The sequence below is a fragment of the Dromaius novaehollandiae genome, chromosome 32 (genome assembly GCF_036370855.1).
Source record: "Dromaius novaehollandiae isolate bDroNov1 chromosome 32, bDroNov1.hap1, whole genome shotgun sequence".
NCBI lineage: Eukaryota > Metazoa > Chordata > Aves > Casuariiformes > Dromaiidae > Dromaius > Dromaius novaehollandiae.
This window is the reverse complement of record NC_088131.1, coordinates 228,437-245,607: the sequence shown is the minus strand read 5'-3', so window position 1 is coordinate 245,607 and position 17,171 is coordinate 228,437. Positions and strand designations below refer to the sequence as shown.

The following is a 17,171-nucleotide window of genomic DNA, read 5'->3' as shown; positions in this document are numbered from 1 at the left end:
ACCCCATTTCCATTGCCATTTCTGGGGTATTGACCCCACTTCCAGAGTTGTGACCTGACTGTGGAGGTTGCAGCCCTGCTTTTATTGGCATTTTCCAGGGTTTTGACCCCGCTTCCAGGGCCATGACCCCGCTCTCATTGGCCCGGCAAAGGGCATGACCCCGTTTTCTTTGGCACTTCTGGGGTATCGACCCCAAAAGCTGCACCAAAATGCAGGATTTGGGTCAGTCTGGGCAGAACGTGCCCGTTCCGTAGAGCCAGCGCCCCGGGAACCGGCGCGGGAGGGTCGAAGACGTTGCGTGGCGGCGTGCGGCGAGGGGTGACTTTGCGCTGGGCGTTCCTCGCCCGGCACCTCTCCTCCCGCCCCCGTTTTCGCTTGTTTTGGACCCAACGCCTCGTCCCGCGCCGGGTGGACCCTCGCTGCACGCTGCGCCCGGGGCAGGGGGGGCTCCGGGGTGCCACCGGCCCCAGCGGGACACGGGGCCGCGACCATTCCCCGTGGGATGTGGCCAGCTCCGGACCCCTCCGGGAAGGGGCTCCCACGTCCCCCCAAGGAAACCTCCCTCCCGGGCTGTTTCACAGCCTTGTGGACATTGCTCCAACAGGGAAGCGCTGCTGACGCAGGTTGTCCCTCGTGTGTCACCTTTCCCTCTTCCTGCAGGTCACGGGGAGGCCGCTCCCTGCTTTTAACACCTAGATAAGGCGGAGGAGGTTCTAATTTTAGCAGGCTGCAAAGGGGAAAGGTGCAAAGCGTCCCGGGATGGGGCAGGAGGCACCTCCCTGCGTCAGCAAACGCTCACGCGCTGCCCTTCGCCCCCCGCGCGGCATCCTGGGATGGGAACGGCGGCCGTCCCGGGGACGGGGACCATCCCTACGGACGCCCTTTGCCTCGCACGCGGAAGCGGGGTGCAAAGACGGGCTTTTCCCACGATGTTGAGGGGTTCCTGGGATGAGCCCGGGTCCCGTCTCCTGGGTGGGGGATCCATGGGGACGGGGGACACGTGGGGATGGGGGACACGTGGGGATGGGGCTGGGGACCCATGGGGCTGGGGGACATGTGGGGATGGGGCTGGGGACCCATGGGGACGGGGGGCACATGGGGCTGGGGCTGGGGACCCATGGGGCTGGGGGACACGTGGACATGGGGCTGGGGACCCATGGGGCTGGGGGACCCGTGGGCATGGGGCTGGGGGACCCGTGGGCATGGGGCTGGGGACACATGGGGATGGGGGACACATGGACATGGGGCTGGGGACCCATGGGGCTGGGGGACATGTGGGCACGTGGCTGGGGACCCATGGGGATGGGGGACACGTGGGGATGGGGCTGGGGACCCATGGGGCTGGGGGACACATGGGGATGGGGATGGGGACCCATGGGGATGGGGGACACGTGGGTCTGGGGCTGGGGACCCATGGGGATGGGGGACACGTGGGCATGGGGCTGGGGACCCATGGGGCTGGGGGACACATAGGCATGGGGCTGGGGACACATGGGGCTGGGGGACACATAGGCATGGGGCTGGGGACCCATGGGGCTGGGGGACACGTGGGGATGGGGCTGGGGACCCATGGGGCTGGGGGACACGTGGGGATGGGGCTGGGGATCCATGGGGCTGGGGGACACGTGGGCATGGGGCTGGGGACCCATGGGGATGGGGGACACACGGGGATGGGGCTGGGGACCCATGGGGCTGGGGGACACGTGGGGATGGGGCTGGGGACCCATGGGGATGGGGGACACATGGACATGGGGCTGGGGACACATGGGGCTGGGGGACACATGGGCATGGGGCTGGGGATCCATGGGGATGGGGGACACGTGGGGATGGGGCTGGGGACCCATGGGGATGGGGGACACATGGACATGGGGCTGGGGACACATGGGGATGGGGGACACATGGACATGGGGCTGGGGACCCATGGGGCTGGGGGACACGTGGGGCTGGGGCTGGGGACCCATGGGGCTGGGGGACACATGGGCATGGGGCTGGGGACCCATGGGGATGGGGGACACGTGGGGATGGGGCTGGGGACCCATGGGGCTGGGGGACACATGGGGCTGGGACTGGGGACCCATGGGGCTGGGGGACACGTGGGCATGGGGCTGGGGACCCATGGGGCTGGGGGACACATGGGGATGGGGATGGGGACCCATGGGGATGGGGGGCACGTGGGCATGGGGCTGGGGACCCATGGGGCTGGGGGACACATGGGGATGGGGCTGGGGACCCATGGGGCTGGGGGACACGTGGGGATGGGGCTGGGGACCCATGGGGCTGGGGGACACATAGGGATGGGGATGGGGACCCATGGGGCTGGGGGACACATAGGGATGGGGATGGGGACCCATGGGGCTGGGGGTCACATAGGGATGGGGATGGGGACCCATGGGGCTGGGGGACACATAGGGATGGGGATGGGGACCCATGGGGCTGGGGGTCACGTGGGCATGGGGCTGGGGACCCATGGGGCTGGGGGACACATGGGGATGGGGATGGGGACACATGGGGCTGGGGGACACGTGGGCATGGGGCTGGGGACCCATGGGCATGGGGGACACATGGGGATGGGGATGGGGACCCATGGGGCTGGGGGACACGTGGACATGGGGATGGGGACCCATGGGGATGGGGGACACGTGGGGATGGGGCTGGGGACCCATGGGGCTGGGGGTCACGTCTTCCTCGCTGCCTCCGGCAGGAAACGTGTTCCCACCAGGCTCCGGACGCTTCCCTTCTGCCCCGGCTCGCACGGGGACGGGCTGGGCAACGGGCTCCGGCGTCGCCTCCGCTGCCGCTGCCGCGTGTCACGAGCGTCCCCGTCCAGCGGGACCGCGGCACGGCCACCCCCGGGCGCGGGGAAAGCGGCTCCGCGGGACGCGGCGGCAGAGGGAGGGGACCGGCACCGGCCGCGTCCTTCCGACCGCGACGAGGGCCAGCCGGGCCCCGCCAGCCCGAAGGCAGCGCCCAGCCGAGCAGCCGCGCGGAAACAGCGGGACGCGATAAAAATCAACGTTTTTATTCCGCTATCAAACAGGAGGGGGTGAAAGGGTGGCGCGGGGGGTGCCCCGGGCCGGCGGTGCGCTCCCACGCCTGTCGCACGCGGACGGCAGCCCCGTCCCGCCCCGGTTCGTTTCCCGGCGCCGGGACTTGGGGGGGGGGGGGGGGGGGGGTCCGGCCGCCCCCTCCCCAGGCAGCTGCGCTCAGGGCAGGATGCTGGAGGGCCTCTGGATGTGGATCTGGGGAGGAAGAGGAGGGGGTGAGGGCCGGGACCCCCGCGCGGGCGCCCCGAGGGAGCCGCCGGCCTCACCTTCTGCGCGGTGTCCACCTTCGCCAGGCTGACGTAGACGTTGGGGGTCTCGGCGCCTGCGAGACGGAGCGGAGGACGGGTCTTTGCGTGCTCCCGGCTGGGCCCCCCCCCCCCCCCAGACCGTCGCCAAGCCCCTCGGCCGGGTACCGGCCTCGCCCCGGCGCCCCGGTTTACCTTCCCAGTTGGCCCCTTGGTTGCTGGCGGCGAAGCCCCGGGGGCTGCTCCAGTTCTCGTCCTCGTCGCCGTAGAGCTCGGAGCGGCACGACAGCTTCTCCCTGCGCGGGGACCGGCGCGGCTCAGCGCCCGGCTCGTCCCCCCCCCCCCCACCGCCACCACCACCACCATCACCTCCGCGGGGCCCAGGCGTCCGGGCGCCTTCCCGCCCTGCCCGCCCCCGCACTCGCCTGTACTCCAGGTTCTGCCTCCGGGCCCTGAGCAGGAAGGCGGCGAAGGCGGCGGCGGCGACGGCCAGCGCGGCCACGGGGACCCCCACGGCCACCCCCAGCTTGCTGAGGCGCGAGGCGCAGGAGCCGTCCAGGTACCAAAACGCCGCCCGCTCCGAGCACCTGGGCGGGAGTCGGGGGGGGCTGAGCCAGAGCCCCCGGCAGCGGGGCGGCCCCGGGACCCGGGGGGGGCACGGGGGGGTCGGTGCTTACTCGCAGCGGGGCCCCGAGCGCTCCACGCTGCAGGTGCCGTGGACGCAGCGGTAGGGGCTGGCGGCTCGCTTGTCGCACACGGTGACGCAGAGGACGCCCAGGGCGGTGAGCGCGGGGGAGTAGTAGTCCTCGAAGCCCTCCGGGACTTGGCCGTCGCACAGGTCTGAAGGCAGAGGCACGGCTCGGGGCGCCGGGACGCGTGGCCGTGGGGTGGGGACCAATGGGCGTGGGGGGCACGTGGGGATGGGGGACCCGTGGGGCTGGGGGGCACGTGGGCATGGGGCTGGGGACCATGGGGATGGGGGACACATGGGGATGGGGGACAAGTGGCCGTGGGGCTGGGGGACACATGGGGGTGGGGGGCACATGGGGATGGGGGACCCGTGGGCATGGGGGACATGTAGGCCCATGGGGCTGGGGACCCATGGGGACGGGGGACCCATGGGGATGGGGGGCACGTGGGCATGGGGCTGGGGACCCATGGGGCTGGGGGACACATGGGGATGGGGACCCATGGGGCTGGGGGACACGTGGGGATGGGGATGGGGACCCATGGGGATGGGGGACACATGGGGATGGGGCTGGGGACCCATGGGGATGGGGGACACGTGGGCATGGGGCTGGGGACCCATGGGAATGGGGGACCCATGGGGATGGGGATGGGGACCCATGGGGCTGGGGGACATGTGGGCATGGGGCTGGGGACCCATGGGGCTGGGGGACACATGGGGATGGGGATGGGGACCCATGGGGATGGGGGACCCATGGGGATGGGGCTGGGGACCCATGGGCATGGGGGACATGTAGGCATGGGGCTGGGGACCCATGGGGCTGGGGGACACGTGGGCATGGGGCTGGGGACCCATGGGGATGGGGGACATGTGGGGATGGGGATGGGGACCCATGGGGCTGGGGGACACGTGGGGATGGGGATGGGGACCCATGGGGCTGGGGGACACATAGGCATGGGGATGGGGACCCATGGGGATGGGGGACATGTGGGCATGGGGCTGGGGACCCATGGGGCTGGGGGACACGTGGGCATGGGGCTGGGGACCCATGGGATGGGGGACACGTGGGGATGGGGATGGGGACCCATGGGGCTGGGGGACACGTGGGCATGGGGCTGGGGACACATGGGGCTGGGGGACACGTGGGCATGGGGCTGGGGACCCATGGGCATGGGGGACCCATGGGGATGGGGATGGGGACCCATGGGGCTGGGGGACACATAGGCATGGGGCTGGGGACCCATGGGCATGGGGGACCCATGGGGATGGGGGACACATGGGGATGGGGGGCACATGGGGATGGGGATGGGGACCCATGGGGCTGGGGATGGGAGGCATGGGGAACATGTAGGCATAGGGCTGGGGACCCGTGGGCATGGGGGACACACGGACATGGGGCTGGGGACGTGGGAGCACAAGGAGGTGACAAACGAGCAGCGGACGGGGGCAGCAGGGACAGTTTGGGGGTCCGGCTCCCCCGGGCTGGGGGACTCGCGAGCGGGAGGTCACTCACCCTCGTCAACGCTGTCAGCCTTGGCGCTGGTGACCTCGGTGAAGCTGGCGTTGAAGCACAACCCGCCTGCGGCAGAGAGGGCAGCGGCTGCCGAGCGTGCGGGGGCTCCGCCCGGGGACCCCCGGCCCCTCGCCCCCAGCCGTCCCCGGGGCTCCGTCGTCCCCCCCGTCACTCACAGGCGGGGTTGCTCTGGCAGCAGTTGAGGTAGCTGTTGACGATGGTGACCAGCTCCGCGGAGATGCCCTGGACGGTGCTGTTGGCCGTGGCGGTGGCAGGCACCTCCAGGAGGACCGTGTAGTTGACGATGACGCTGCCATTCCTGCGGGGACAAGGGACACCGGCGGCTTGGCAGAGCCGGGCTGCCACCGCCCCGCAGCCACCCCAGCCCGGGAGAGACCCCGGGTCCTGCCGGTGGACACGTCACCCCCGAGGGACCCCCGTGCGGTGACCCCGCGGGGGCTGTACCAGGCAGCGGGGTGAGGGCAGGGACACCCCGTGCCACCCACGCTGGGGGGGCACCAGCTTGGGACTGGGACCAGTCTGGGCTCCCTGGTGCGGAGGGACGGCGTGGCCGTCACGGCGCGGAGCTGGGGCTGGACCGTCCTCGGAGGAGCCCAGGGACAGGGCAAACTCAGAGCGGTGGCGATACCCCCATCCCGGGACAGCGTCACCCCACACGGCCCCCGCAGGTCCCTCACCCCAAATGGCCTCGCTGGGGCCGAGACGGGGCTCGGGGACGCGGGGGGACCGGCCACCGTCCCCTCACGGGCGCTCACCTCAGGCTGTGGATCTCCACACCTCGGTAGCTCGTTATGCTCTGGTAAAGCTCGGCCATCTGGGAAGGCAAAGGGACGCTGTAGGGACAGCCGGGCGCCAGCTCCGTGTCACCCCGAATGTCCCCCGGGTGCTGTCCCAGGGTGGGGACGTCCCCGGCCGCTGTGGCACCGCCGCCCGCTGACCTGCTGCTTGAATTCCCTCTCGAAGTCCTGGAAAGCCTTGGAGGACTTGTTGTTGAGGTCGGCTGTGAAATCCCTGTTCTCCACCTTCGCCGTCATGTCCACCGTTGCGTTCACCACCGCTTCGCCGAGCCGGGAGGAGACCCGTGAGCACCGGTCCGCTGTCCCCGGGGGGCCCGTCCCACCCCTGCTGTCCCTTGTCCCAGGAGCCCACCCCGGTCCCGAGTCAGGGCCTCCACGGTGACCCTGGTCCCAGTCCCGGTTGGTCCCTCTGGGGTGACCCTGGTCCCAGTCCCGGTTGGTCCCTCTGGGGTGGTCCTGGTCCCAGTCCCAGGTGGGATCTGTGGTGACCCCAACACTGTCCCCAGGTTGGTCCCTCTGGGGTGGCCCTGGTCCCACTCCTGGGTTGGTCCCTCTGGGGTGACCCTGGTCCCAGTCCCCGTTGGTCCCTCCGGGGTGACCCTGGTCCCAGTCCCAGTTGGTCCCTCCAGGGTGGCCCTGGTCCCAGTCCCCGTTGGTCCCTCTGGGGTGGCCCTGGTCCCAGTCCCCATTGATCCCTCCATGGTGGCCCTGGTCCCAGTCCCCGTTGGTCCCTCCAGGGTGGCCCTGGTCCCAGTCCCCGTTGGTCCCTCCATGGTGGCCCTGGTCCCAGTCCCCGTTGGTCCCTCCAGGGTGGCCCTGGTCCCAGTCCCCGTTGGTCCCTCTGGGGTGGCCCTGGTCCCAGTCCCCATTGATCCCTCCATGGTGGCCCTGGTCCCAGTCCCCGTTGGTCCCTCCACGGTGGCCCTGGTCCCAGTTCCCGGTTGGTCCCTCCGGGGTGACCCTGGTCCCAGTCCCGGTTGGTCCCTCCGGGGCAGCCCTGGTCCCAGTCCCAGTTGGTCCCTCCATGGTGGCCCTGGTCCCAGTCCCCGTTGGTCCCTCCGGGGTGGCCCTGGTCACAGTCCCCATTGATCCCTCCAGGGTGGCCCTGGTCCCAGTCCCGGTTGGTCCCTCCAGGGTGACCCTGGTCCCAGTCCCGGTTGGTCCCTCCGGGGCAGCCCTGGTCCCAGTCCCGGTTGGTCCCTCCATGGTGGCCCTGGTCCCAGTCCCCGTTGGTCCCTCCGGGGTGGCCCTGGTCACAGTCCCCATTGATCCCTCCAGGGTGGCCCTGGTCCCAGTCCCGGTTGGTCCCTCCAGGGTGACCCTGGTCCCAGTCCCGGTTGGTCCCTCCGGGGTGGCCCTGGTCCCAGTCCCCATTGATCCCTCCATGGTGGCCCTGGTCCCAGTCCCGGTTGGTCCCTCTGGGGTGACCCTGGTCCCAGTCCCAGGTGGGATCTGTGGTGACCCCAACACTGTCCCCAGGTTGGTCTCTCCGGGGTGGCCCTGGTCCCAGTCCCCGTTGGTCCCTCCGGGGTGACCCTGGTCCCAGTCCCAGTTGGTCCCTTCGTGGTGGCCCTGGTCCCAGTCCCGGTTGATCCCTCCGTGGTGGCCCTGGTCCCAGTCCCCGTTGGTCCCTCCAGGGTGGCCCTGGTCCCAGTCCCCGTTGGTCCCTCCGTGGTGGCCCAGCACCATTCCCAGGTGCCACCTGCCCCCCCAGAAGCAGGCCGGGACGCGTCCCTACCATCCACCACCTCGATGGTCTCCTTGGCCAGCTGGCACTCGACGCCCTGGAAGTTGGAGGGACACTGGCAGGCGCCGCCGTCCCAGGTGCCCCCGTTCTGGCACAGGGGGAACTCGCAGGCGGGGCCGTAGAACGCCTCGGGGCAGAGGCACTTGGTGCCGTCCCAGGTGCCCCCGTTCTGGCAGTCCCCTGCAGCAGGTGACAGCGTGGGGCGCGCTGGCCCGGCCCCGAGGCCGCCCCTGGGCTCCGCGGGGAGAGGAGCCTGTGGGGGCGGGAGGCCGGGGCTGGCGGCCGGGGAGAGACAGCAACGGGGCGGACAGACGCTCACCTGCAGCAGTGGTTGTGGTCGTGCGCGTTGTAGTGGTGGTGGTGGTGGTGGTGGTGGTGGTGGTGGTGGTTGTGATGGGAGTGGTGGTGGTGGTGGTGGGAGTGGTGGTGGTGGTGGGAGTGGTGGTGGTGGTGGTGGGAGTGGTGGTGGGAGCGGTGGGAGTGGTGGTGGTGGTGGTGGGAGTGGTGGTGGTTGTGATGGGAGTGGTGGTGGTGGTGGGAGTGGTGGTGGTGGTGGTGGGAGCGGTGGTGGTTGTGATGGGAGTGGTGGTGGTGGTGGGAGTGGTGGTGGTGGTGGTGGGAGTGGTGGTGGGAGCGGTGGGAGTGGTGGTGGTGGTGGTGGGAGTGGTGGTGGTTGTGATGGGAGTGGTGGTGGTGGTGGGAGTGGTGGTGGTGGTGGTGGGAGTGGTGGTGGTTGTGATGGGAGTGGTGGTGGTGGTGGGAGTGGTGGTGGTGGTGGTGGGAGCGGTGGTGGTTGTGATGGGAGTGGTGGTGGTGGTGGGAGTGGTGGTGGGAGCGGTGGTGGTGGTGGTGGTGGTGGTGGTGGTGGGAGTGGTGGGAGTGGTGGTGGGAGTGGTGGTGGTGGTGGGAGTGGTGGGAGTGGTGGTGGGAGTGATGGTGGTGGTGGGAGTGGTGGTGGGAGTGGTGGTGGTGGTGGTGGGAGTGGTGGTGGTGGGAGTGGTGGTGGTGGTGGTGGTGGGAGCGGTGGTGGTGGTGGGAGCGGTGGTGGTGGTGGGAGTGGTGGTGGGAGCGGTGGTGGGAGTGGTGGTGGTGGTGGTGGGAGTGGTGGTGGTGGTGGGAGTGGTGGTGGGAGCGGTGGTGGGAGCGGTGGTGGTGGTGGCGGTGGTGGTGGTGGGAGTGGTGGTGGGAGCGGTGGTGGTGGTGGCGGTGGTGGTGGTGGGAGTGGTGGTGGGAGTGGGGGTGGGAGTGGTGGTGGTGGTGGTGGGAGTGGTGGTGGGAGTGGGGGTGGGAGTGGTGGTGGTGGTGGTGGGAGTGGTGGTGGGAGCGGTGGTGGCAGTGGTGGTGGTGGTGGTGGGAGTGGTGGTGGGAGCGGTGGTGGCGGTGGTGGTGGTGGTGGTGGGAGTGGTGGTGGGAGCGGTGGTGGGAGTGGTGGTGGGAGCGGTGGTGGTGGTGGGAGCGGTGGTGGTGGTGGTGGGAGTGGTGGTGGTGGTGGTGGGAGTGGTGGTGGGAGCGGTGGTGGTGGTGGCGGTGGTGGTGGTGGCGGTGGTGGTGGTGGGAGTGGTGGTGGGAGTGGTGGTGGTGGTGGTGGGAGTGGTGGTGGGAGTGGTGGTGGGAGCGGTGGTGGTGGTGGTGGTGGGAGTGGTGGTGGGAGCGGTGGTGGGAGTGGGGGTGGGAGTGGTGGTGGTGGTGGTGGTGGTGGTGGTGGGAGTGGTGGTGGTGGTGGGAGCGGTGGTGGTGGTGGGAGCGGTGGTGGGAGTGGTGGTGGTGGTGGTGGGAGTGGTGGTGGTGGTGGTGGCAGTGGTGGTGGTGGTGGTGGCGGTGGTGGTGGTGGGAGTGGTGGTGGGAGCGGTGGTGGTGGTGGGAGTGGGGGTGGGAGTGGTGGTGGTGGTGGTGGGAGCGGTGGTGGTGGTGGTGGTGGTGGTGGTGGGAGCGGTGGTGGGAGTGGGGGTGGGAGTGGTGGTGGGAGCGGTGGTGGTGGTGGGAGTGGTGGTGGGAGCGGTGGTGGTGGTGGTGGTGGGAGCGGTGGTGGGAGTGGGGGTGGGAGTGGTGGTGGGAGCGGTGGTGGTGGTGGTGGGAGTGGTGGTGGTGGTGGTGGGAGCGGTGGTGGGAGTGGTGGTGGGAGTGGTGGTGGTGGTGGGAGTGGCGGTGGGAGCGGTGGTGGTGGTGGTGGTGGCAGAGCTGGATGTGCTGGCGGAGGCCGTGGGGCTGCTGGAGGCCGTGGGGCTGGCAGAGGCCGTGGGGCTGGCGGAGGCCGTGGGGCTGCTGGAGGCCGTGGGGCTGGCGGAGGCCGTGGGGCTGCTGGAGGCCGTGGGGCTGGTGGAGACTGCGGTGCTGGCGGAGGCCGTGGGGCTGCTGGAAGCCGTGGGGCTGCTGGAGGCCGTGGGGCTGGCAGAGGCCGTGGGGCTGCTGGAGACTGCGGTGCTGGCGGAGGCCGTGGGGCTGGTGGAGGCCGTGGGGCTGGTGGACACCGCGGTGCTGGCAGAGGCCGTGGGGCTGCTGGAGGCCGTGGGGCTGGTGGAGACTGTGGGGCTGCTGGAGGCCATGGGGCTGGCGGAGGCCGTGGGGCTGGTGGAGACTGCGGTGCTGGCAGAGGCCGTGGGGCTGGCAGAGGCTGTGGGGCTGCTGGAGGCTGTGGGGCTGCTGGAGGCCGTGGGGCTGCTGGAGACTGCGGTGCTGGCGGAGGCCATGGGGCTGGTGGAGGCTGTGGGGCTGCTCGAGGCTGTGGGGCTGCTCGAGACTGCGGTGCTGGCGGAGGCCATGGGGCTGGTGGAGGCTGTGGGGCTGCTCGAGGCTGTGGGGCTGCTCGAGACTGCGGTGCTGGCGGAGGCTGTGGGGCTGGCGGAGGCCGTGGGGCTGCTGGAGGCAGTGGGGCTGGCGGAGGCCGTGGGGCTGCTGGAGGCAGTGGGGCTGCTGGAGACTGAGGTGCTGGCAGAGGCCGTGGGGCTGCTGGAGGCCGTGGGGCTGGCGGAGACCGTGGTGCTGGCGGAGGCCATGGGGCTGCTGGAGGCTGTGGGGCTGCTCGAGACTGCGGTGCTGGCAGAGGCCGTGGGGCTGCTGGAGGCTGTGGGGCTGGCGGAGGCCGTGGAGCTGCTGGAGGCCATGGGGCTGCTGGAGGCCGTGGGGCTGGCGGAGGCCGTGGGGCTGCTGGAGGCTGTGGGGCTGCTGGAGGCCATGGGGCTGCTCGAGACTGCGGTGCTGGCGAAGGCCGTGGGGCTGCTGGAGGCTGTGGGGCTGCTGGAGACCATGGGGCTGGCAGAGGCCGTGGGGCTGCTGGAGGCCGTGGGGCTGCTGGAGGCTGCTGTGTTGCTGGAGGCCGTGGGGCTGCTGGAGGCCGTGGGTCTGCTGGAGGCCATGGGGCTGCTGGAGACCACGGTGCTGGCGGAGGCCGTGGGGCTGCTGGAGGCTGTGGGGCTGGCGGAGGCCGTGGAGCTGCTGGAGGCCATGGGGCTGCTGGAGGCCGTGGGGCTGCTGGAGACCACGGTGCTGGCGGAGGCCGTGGGGCTGCTGGAGGCTGTGGGGCTGGCGGAGGCCGTGGAGCTGCTGGAGGCCATGGGGCTGCTGGAGGCCGTGGGGCTGCTGGAGACCACGGTGCTGGCGGAGGCCGTGGGGCTGCTGGAGGCTGTGGGGCTGGCGGAGGCCGTGGGGCTGCTGGAGGCCGCCGTGTTGCTGGAGGCCGTGGGGCTGCTGGTGTCGGCAGTGCTGGTGTCGGCAGTGCTGGGGGAGACCGCGGTGCTGGTGGAGACCGCGGTGCTGGTGAAGGCTGTCGTGGTGGTGGAGGCGGTGGTGCTCTCGGTGACCGTGGGGCTGGTGGAGACCGCGGTGCTGGTAGCGTTGGTGGTGATTCCGGAGGCCGCGGAGCTGGAGGAGCCTACGGTGGTGGTGGAGGCCGCTGTGCTCCCGGAGGCCGTTGGGGTGGTGGAGCCTACGGTGGTGCTAGAGTTGGTTGTGCCCCCGGAGGCCGTTGTGCTGCTGCCAGAGATGGTTGTGCTCCCGGAGGCCGTTGTGGTGGTGGAGTCTACGGTGGTGGTAGAAGCGGTTGTGCTCCCGGAGGTCACCCCAAAGACCCCTAGATGGTCTCCCAAACACCTCCATCCCCCCAAAGACCTCCAGCTACACCCCCAAAGTCCCAGGCACCCCTAAAGAGGCACCTGCCCCCAAAGACCCCTAGATGGTCTCCCAAACACCTCCATCCCCCCAAAGACCTCCAGCTACACCCCCAAAGTCCCAGGCACCCCTAAAGAGCCTCATGTCCCCAAAGACCCCCACCTGGTCTCCCAAAGACCTCCATCCCCTCAAAGACCTCCAGCTACACCCCCAAAGTCCCAGGCACCCCTAAAGAGCCACCTGCCCCCAAAGACCCCTAGATGGTCTCCCAAACACCTCCATCCCCTCAAAGACCTCCAGCTACACCCCCAAAGTCCCAGTGACCCCCAAAGAGCCTCATGTCCCCAAAGACCCCACCTGGTCTCCCAAAGACCTCCATCCCCCCAAAGACCTCCAGCTACACCCCCAAAGTCCCAGTGACCCCCAAAGAGCCTCATGTCCCCAAAGACCCCACCTGGTCTCCCAAAGACCTCCATCCCCCCAAAGACCTCCAGCTGCACCCCCAAAGTCCCAGTGACCCCCAAAGAGCCTCATGTCCCCAAAGACCCCTAGATGGTCTCCCAAAGACCTCCATCCCCTCAAAGACCTCCAGCTGCACCCCCAAAGTCCCAGTGACCCCCAAAGAGGCACCTGCCCCCAAAGACCCCTAGATGGTCTCCCAAAGACCTCCATCCCCTCAAAGACCTCCAGCTGCACCCCCAAAGTCCCAGTGACCCCCAAAGAGGCACCTGCCCCCAAAGACCCCTAGATGGTCTCCCAAAGACCTCCATCCCCTCAAAGACCTCCAGCTGCACCCCCAAAGTCCCAGTGACCCCCAAAGAGCCTCATGTCCCCAAAGACCCCTAGATGGTCTCCCAAAGACCTCCATCCCCCCAAAGACCTCCAGCTACACCCCCAAAGTCCCAGTGACCCCCAAAGAGCCTCATGCCCCCAAAGACCCCCACCTGGTCTCCCAAAGACCTCCATCCCCTCAAAGACCTCCAGCTACACCCCCAAAGTCCCAGTGACCCCCAAAGAGCCTCATGTCCCCAAAGACCCCCACCTGGTCTCCCAAAGACCTCCATCCCCTCAAAGACCTCCAGCTACACCCCCAAAGTCCCAGGCACCCCTAAAGAGGCACCTGCCCCCAAAGACCCCTAGATGGTCTCCCAAAGACCTCCATCCCCTCAAAGACCTCCAGCTACACCCCCAAAGTCCCAGTGACCCCCAAAGAGGCACCTGCCCCCAAAGACCCCTAGATGGTCTCCCAAAGACCTCCATCCCCTCAAAGACCTCCAGCTGCACCCCCAAAGTCCCAGTGACCCCCAAAGAGCCACCTGCCCCCAAAGACCCCTAGATGGTCTCCCAAACACCTCCATCCCCCCAAAGACCTCCAGCTACACCCCCAAAGTCCCAGGCACCCCTAAAGAGCCTCATGTCCCCAAAGACCCCCACCTGGTCTCCCAAAGACCTCCATCCCCTCAAAGACCTCCAGCTACACCCCCAAAGTCCCAGGCACCCCTAAAGAGCCACCTGCCCCCAAAGACCCCTAGATGGTCTCCCAAACACCTCCATCCCCTCAAAGACCTCCAGCAAGGCCCCCAAAGTCCCAGTGACCCCCAAAGAGCCTCATGTCCCCAAAGACCCCACCTGGTCTCCCAAAGACCTCCATCCCCCCAAAGACCTCCAGCTACACCCCCAAAGTCCCAGTGACCCCCAAAGAGGCACCTGCCCCCAAAGACCCCACCTGGTCTCCCAAAGACCTCCATCCCCCCAAAGACCTCCAGCTGCACCCCCAAAGTCCCAGTGACCCCCAAAGAGCCTCATGTCCCCAAAGACCCCTAGATGGTCTCCCAAAGACCTCCATCCCCTCAAAGACCTCCAGCTGCACCCCCAAAGTCCCAGTGACCCCCAAAGAGGCACCTGCCCCCAAAGACCCCTAGATGGTCTCCCAAAGACCTCCATCCCCTCAAAGACCTCCAGCTGCACCCCCAAAGTCCCAGTGACCCCCAAAGAGGCACCTGCCCCCAAAGACCCCTAGATGGTCTCCCAAAGACCTCCATCCCCTCAAAGACCTCCAGCTGCACCCCCAAAGTCCCAGTGACCCCCAAAGAGCCTCATGTCCCCAAAGACCCCTAGATGGTCTCCCAAAGACCTCCATCCCCCCAAAGACCTCCAGCTACACCCCCAAAGTCCCAGTGACCCCCAAAGAGGCACCTGCCCCCAAAGACCCCCACCTGGTCTCCCAAAGACCTCCATCCCCTCAAAGACCTCCAGCTGCACCCCCAAAGTCCCAGTGACCCCCAAAGAGCCACCTGCCCCCAAAGACCCCTAGATGGTCTCCCAAACACCTCCATCCCCCCAAAGACCTCCAGCTACACCCCCAAAGTCCCAGGCACCCCTAAAGAGCCTCATGTCCCCAAAGACCCCCACCTGGTCTCCCAAAGACCTCCATCCCCTCAAAGACCTCCAGCAAGGCCCCCAAAGTCCCAGTGACCCCCAAAGAGCCACACGCCCCCAAAGACCCCTAGATGGTCTCCCAAAGACCTCCATCCCCTCAAAGACCTCCAGCTACACCCCCAAAGTCCCAGTGACCCCCAAAGAGGCACCTGCCCCCAAAGACCCCTAGATGGTCTCCCAAAGACCTCCATCCCCTCAAAGACCTCCAGCTACACCCCCAAAGTCCCAGTGACCCCCAAAGAGCCACCTGCCCCCAAAGACCCCCACCTGCTCTCCCAAAGACCTCCATCCCCCCAAAGACCCCCACCTGCTCTCCCAAAGACCTCCATCCCCCCAAAGACCCCCAGTTGAGTCTCTGAAGACCTCTCCAAAGACCCCTCAAAGACTCGCGTCCCCCAAAGAGCCCCCACTGAGCCTCCAAAGACCCGTGGACCCCCAAAGTCCCGTTTCCCCGCCCCCGAGACCCCCGCGCCAAGCTCCGGTCCCCGGAGGACCGAGCCTTGGCCCAGCCCCACGCTCAGGACCCCCGGTCCCACCCTGGGGGTGGCCCCGTGGGGACGAGGGGGACGAGGCCACGGCGGTGGGCAGCACCCACCTGTGCTGGCAGCCAGGCAGCAGAGGCCGAGCAGGGCCAGGGTGGCCCAGAGGCGGGTGCCCATCGCCGGGGACCGAGCGGGGACGGCGGCTCGGCGACGCGTCCCAGCCGCGGGCGACGCGGGACTGGGCCCGGGCGGGCGGGTGCCGCGGGACCTTTGGTCTGCGGCGGCGGTGGGAGGGCCGAAACCGGAGCTGCAGGTGCCGCCGAGCAAAGCCGCCGCTCTGCCCCACGGCGGCCAACACCCTCTTCCCGGCAGGGACGTGGCCCCGATGGCCGTCACGACGCCACGGGGGGGGTGACGCCAGCAGGCGACGGTGACGGGCGCCCGACACCGACTTCAACCCCGCGGCTCCTCCGGGCACATCCCGGTGGCCCTGGGGGGCCGGGGGACCCCGTGCCGTCCCCGAGTCCCGGCCGTGGCTCGTCCCCGCCGCGAGCCCCCCGAGGCCCTCGGGCAGACCCTGGTTGGGGACCAGAGCCGGGAGGGAGCGGGATGGGGACGGGGACGTGCCACAGCGATGGGGACAGGGGACACGGATGTGGGACGGGGATAGGGACACGGGGTGGGAACAGGGGACAGGGACGTGCCACAGCGATGGGGACAGGGGACACGGATGTGGGACGGGGATAGGGACACGGGGTGGGAACAGGGGACAGGGACGTGGGACAGGGATGGGGACAGGGGAGAGGCATGCGGGACACGGATGTGGGACGGGGATAGGGACACGGGGTGGGAACAGGGGACAGGGGAGAGGCACATGGGACACGGATGTGGGACAGGGATAGGGACACGGGGTGGGAACAGGGGACAGGGACGTGCCACAGCGATGGGGACAGGGGAGAGGCACATGGGACACGGATGTGGGACAGGGATAGGGACACGGGGTGGGAACAGGGGACAGGGACGTGGGACGGGGACGGGGACAGGGGAGAGGCACATGGGACACGGATGTGGGACAGGGATAGGGACACGGGGTGGGAACAGGGGACAGGGATGGGGACATAGGATGGGGCTGCGGGCATGGGGGGCACGGGGGTGGGAACACAGGACAGGGACGTGGGAAACGGATGTGGGACAGGGATAGGGACACGGGGTGGGAACAGGGGACAGGGACGTGGGACACGGATGTGGGACAGGGATAGGGACACGGGGTGGGAACAGGGGACAGGGATGGGGACACGGATGTGGGACAGGGATAGGGACACGGGGTGGGAAGAGGGGACAGGGACGTGCCACAGCGATGGGGACAGGGGACACGGATGTGGGACGGGGATAGGGACACGGGGTGGGAAGAGGGGACAGGGACGTGGGACGGGGACGGGGACAGGGGAGAGGCACATGGGACACGGATGTGGGACGGGGATAGGGACACGGGGTGGGAAGAGGGGACAGGGACGTGGGACAGGGATGGGGACAGGGGAGAGGCACATGGGACACGGATGTGGGACGGGGATAGGGACACGGGGTGGGAACAGGGGACAGGGACGTGCCACAGCGATGGGGACAGGGGAGAGGCACATGGGACACGGATGTGGGACAGGGATAGGGACACGGGGTGGGAAGAGGGGACAGGGACGTGGGACAGGGATGGGGACAGGGGAGAGGCACATGGGACACGGATGTGGGACAGGGATAGGGACACGGGGTGGGAAGAGGGGACAGGGACGTGGGACGGGGATGGGGACAGGGGAGAGGCACATGGGACACGGATGTGGGACAGGGATAGGGACACGGGGTGGGAAGAGGGGACAGGGACGTGGGACGGGGACGGGGACAGGGGAGAGGCACATGGGACACGGATGTGGGACAGGGATAGGGACACGGGGTGGAAACAGGGGACAGGGATGGGGACATAGGATGGGGCTGCGGGCATGGGGGGCACGGGGGTGGGAACACGGGACAGGGACGTGGGACACGGATGTGGGACAGGGATAGGGACGTGGGGAGGGAACAGGGGACAGGGATGGGGACACA

The 17,171-nt window shown here is 68.9% G+C and overlaps 2 protein-coding genes and 1 long non-coding RNA gene across 3 annotated transcripts; all 3 read right to left on the bottom strand.

Moving 5' to 3' along the window:
- Positions 1-3,003: 3,003 nt before the first annotated feature.
- On the bottom strand, positions 3,004-3,588 carry LOC112996596 (uncharacterized). The gene is made up of 3 exons (XR_003262499.2): positions 3,485-3,588; positions 3,311-3,366; positions 3,004-3,239 (listed from the first exon to the last, which is right to left on the bottom strand). It is a non-coding gene; the product is annotated as an uncharacterized LOC112996596 (long non-coding RNA).
- Positions 3,589-3,654: 66 nt separating this feature from the next.
- On the bottom strand, positions 3,655-8,433 carry MUC3A (mucin 3A, cell surface associated). The gene is made up of 9 exons (XM_064501082.1): positions 8,384-8,433; positions 8,047-8,244; positions 6,450-6,568; positions 6,267-6,325; positions 5,667-5,809; positions 5,491-5,556; positions 3,967-4,129; positions 3,715-3,876; positions 3,655-3,658 (listed from the first exon to the last, which is right to left on the bottom strand). The coding sequence occupies exons 3-9, from the start codon at positions 6,543-6,545 to the stop codon at positions 3,655-3,657; spliced, it is 693 nt and encodes a 230-aa protein (XP_064357152.1). The 5' UTR covers positions 6,546-6,568; positions 8,047-8,244; positions 8,384-8,433.
- Positions 8,434-8,557: 124 nt separating this feature from the next.
- LOC135324527 (basic proline-rich protein-like) lies at positions 8,558-15,296 on the bottom strand (the record flags this gene model as incomplete). The annotated part of the gene is made up of 3 exons (XM_064501081.1): positions 15,194-15,296; positions 10,478-12,070; positions 8,558-10,242 (listed from the first exon to the last, which is right to left on the bottom strand). Coding segments are annotated over exons 1-3 (3,342 nt in total), but the record flags the coding sequence as incomplete, so codon positions are not given.
- Between the last annotated feature and the right edge of the window lie 1,875 nt (positions 15,297-17,171).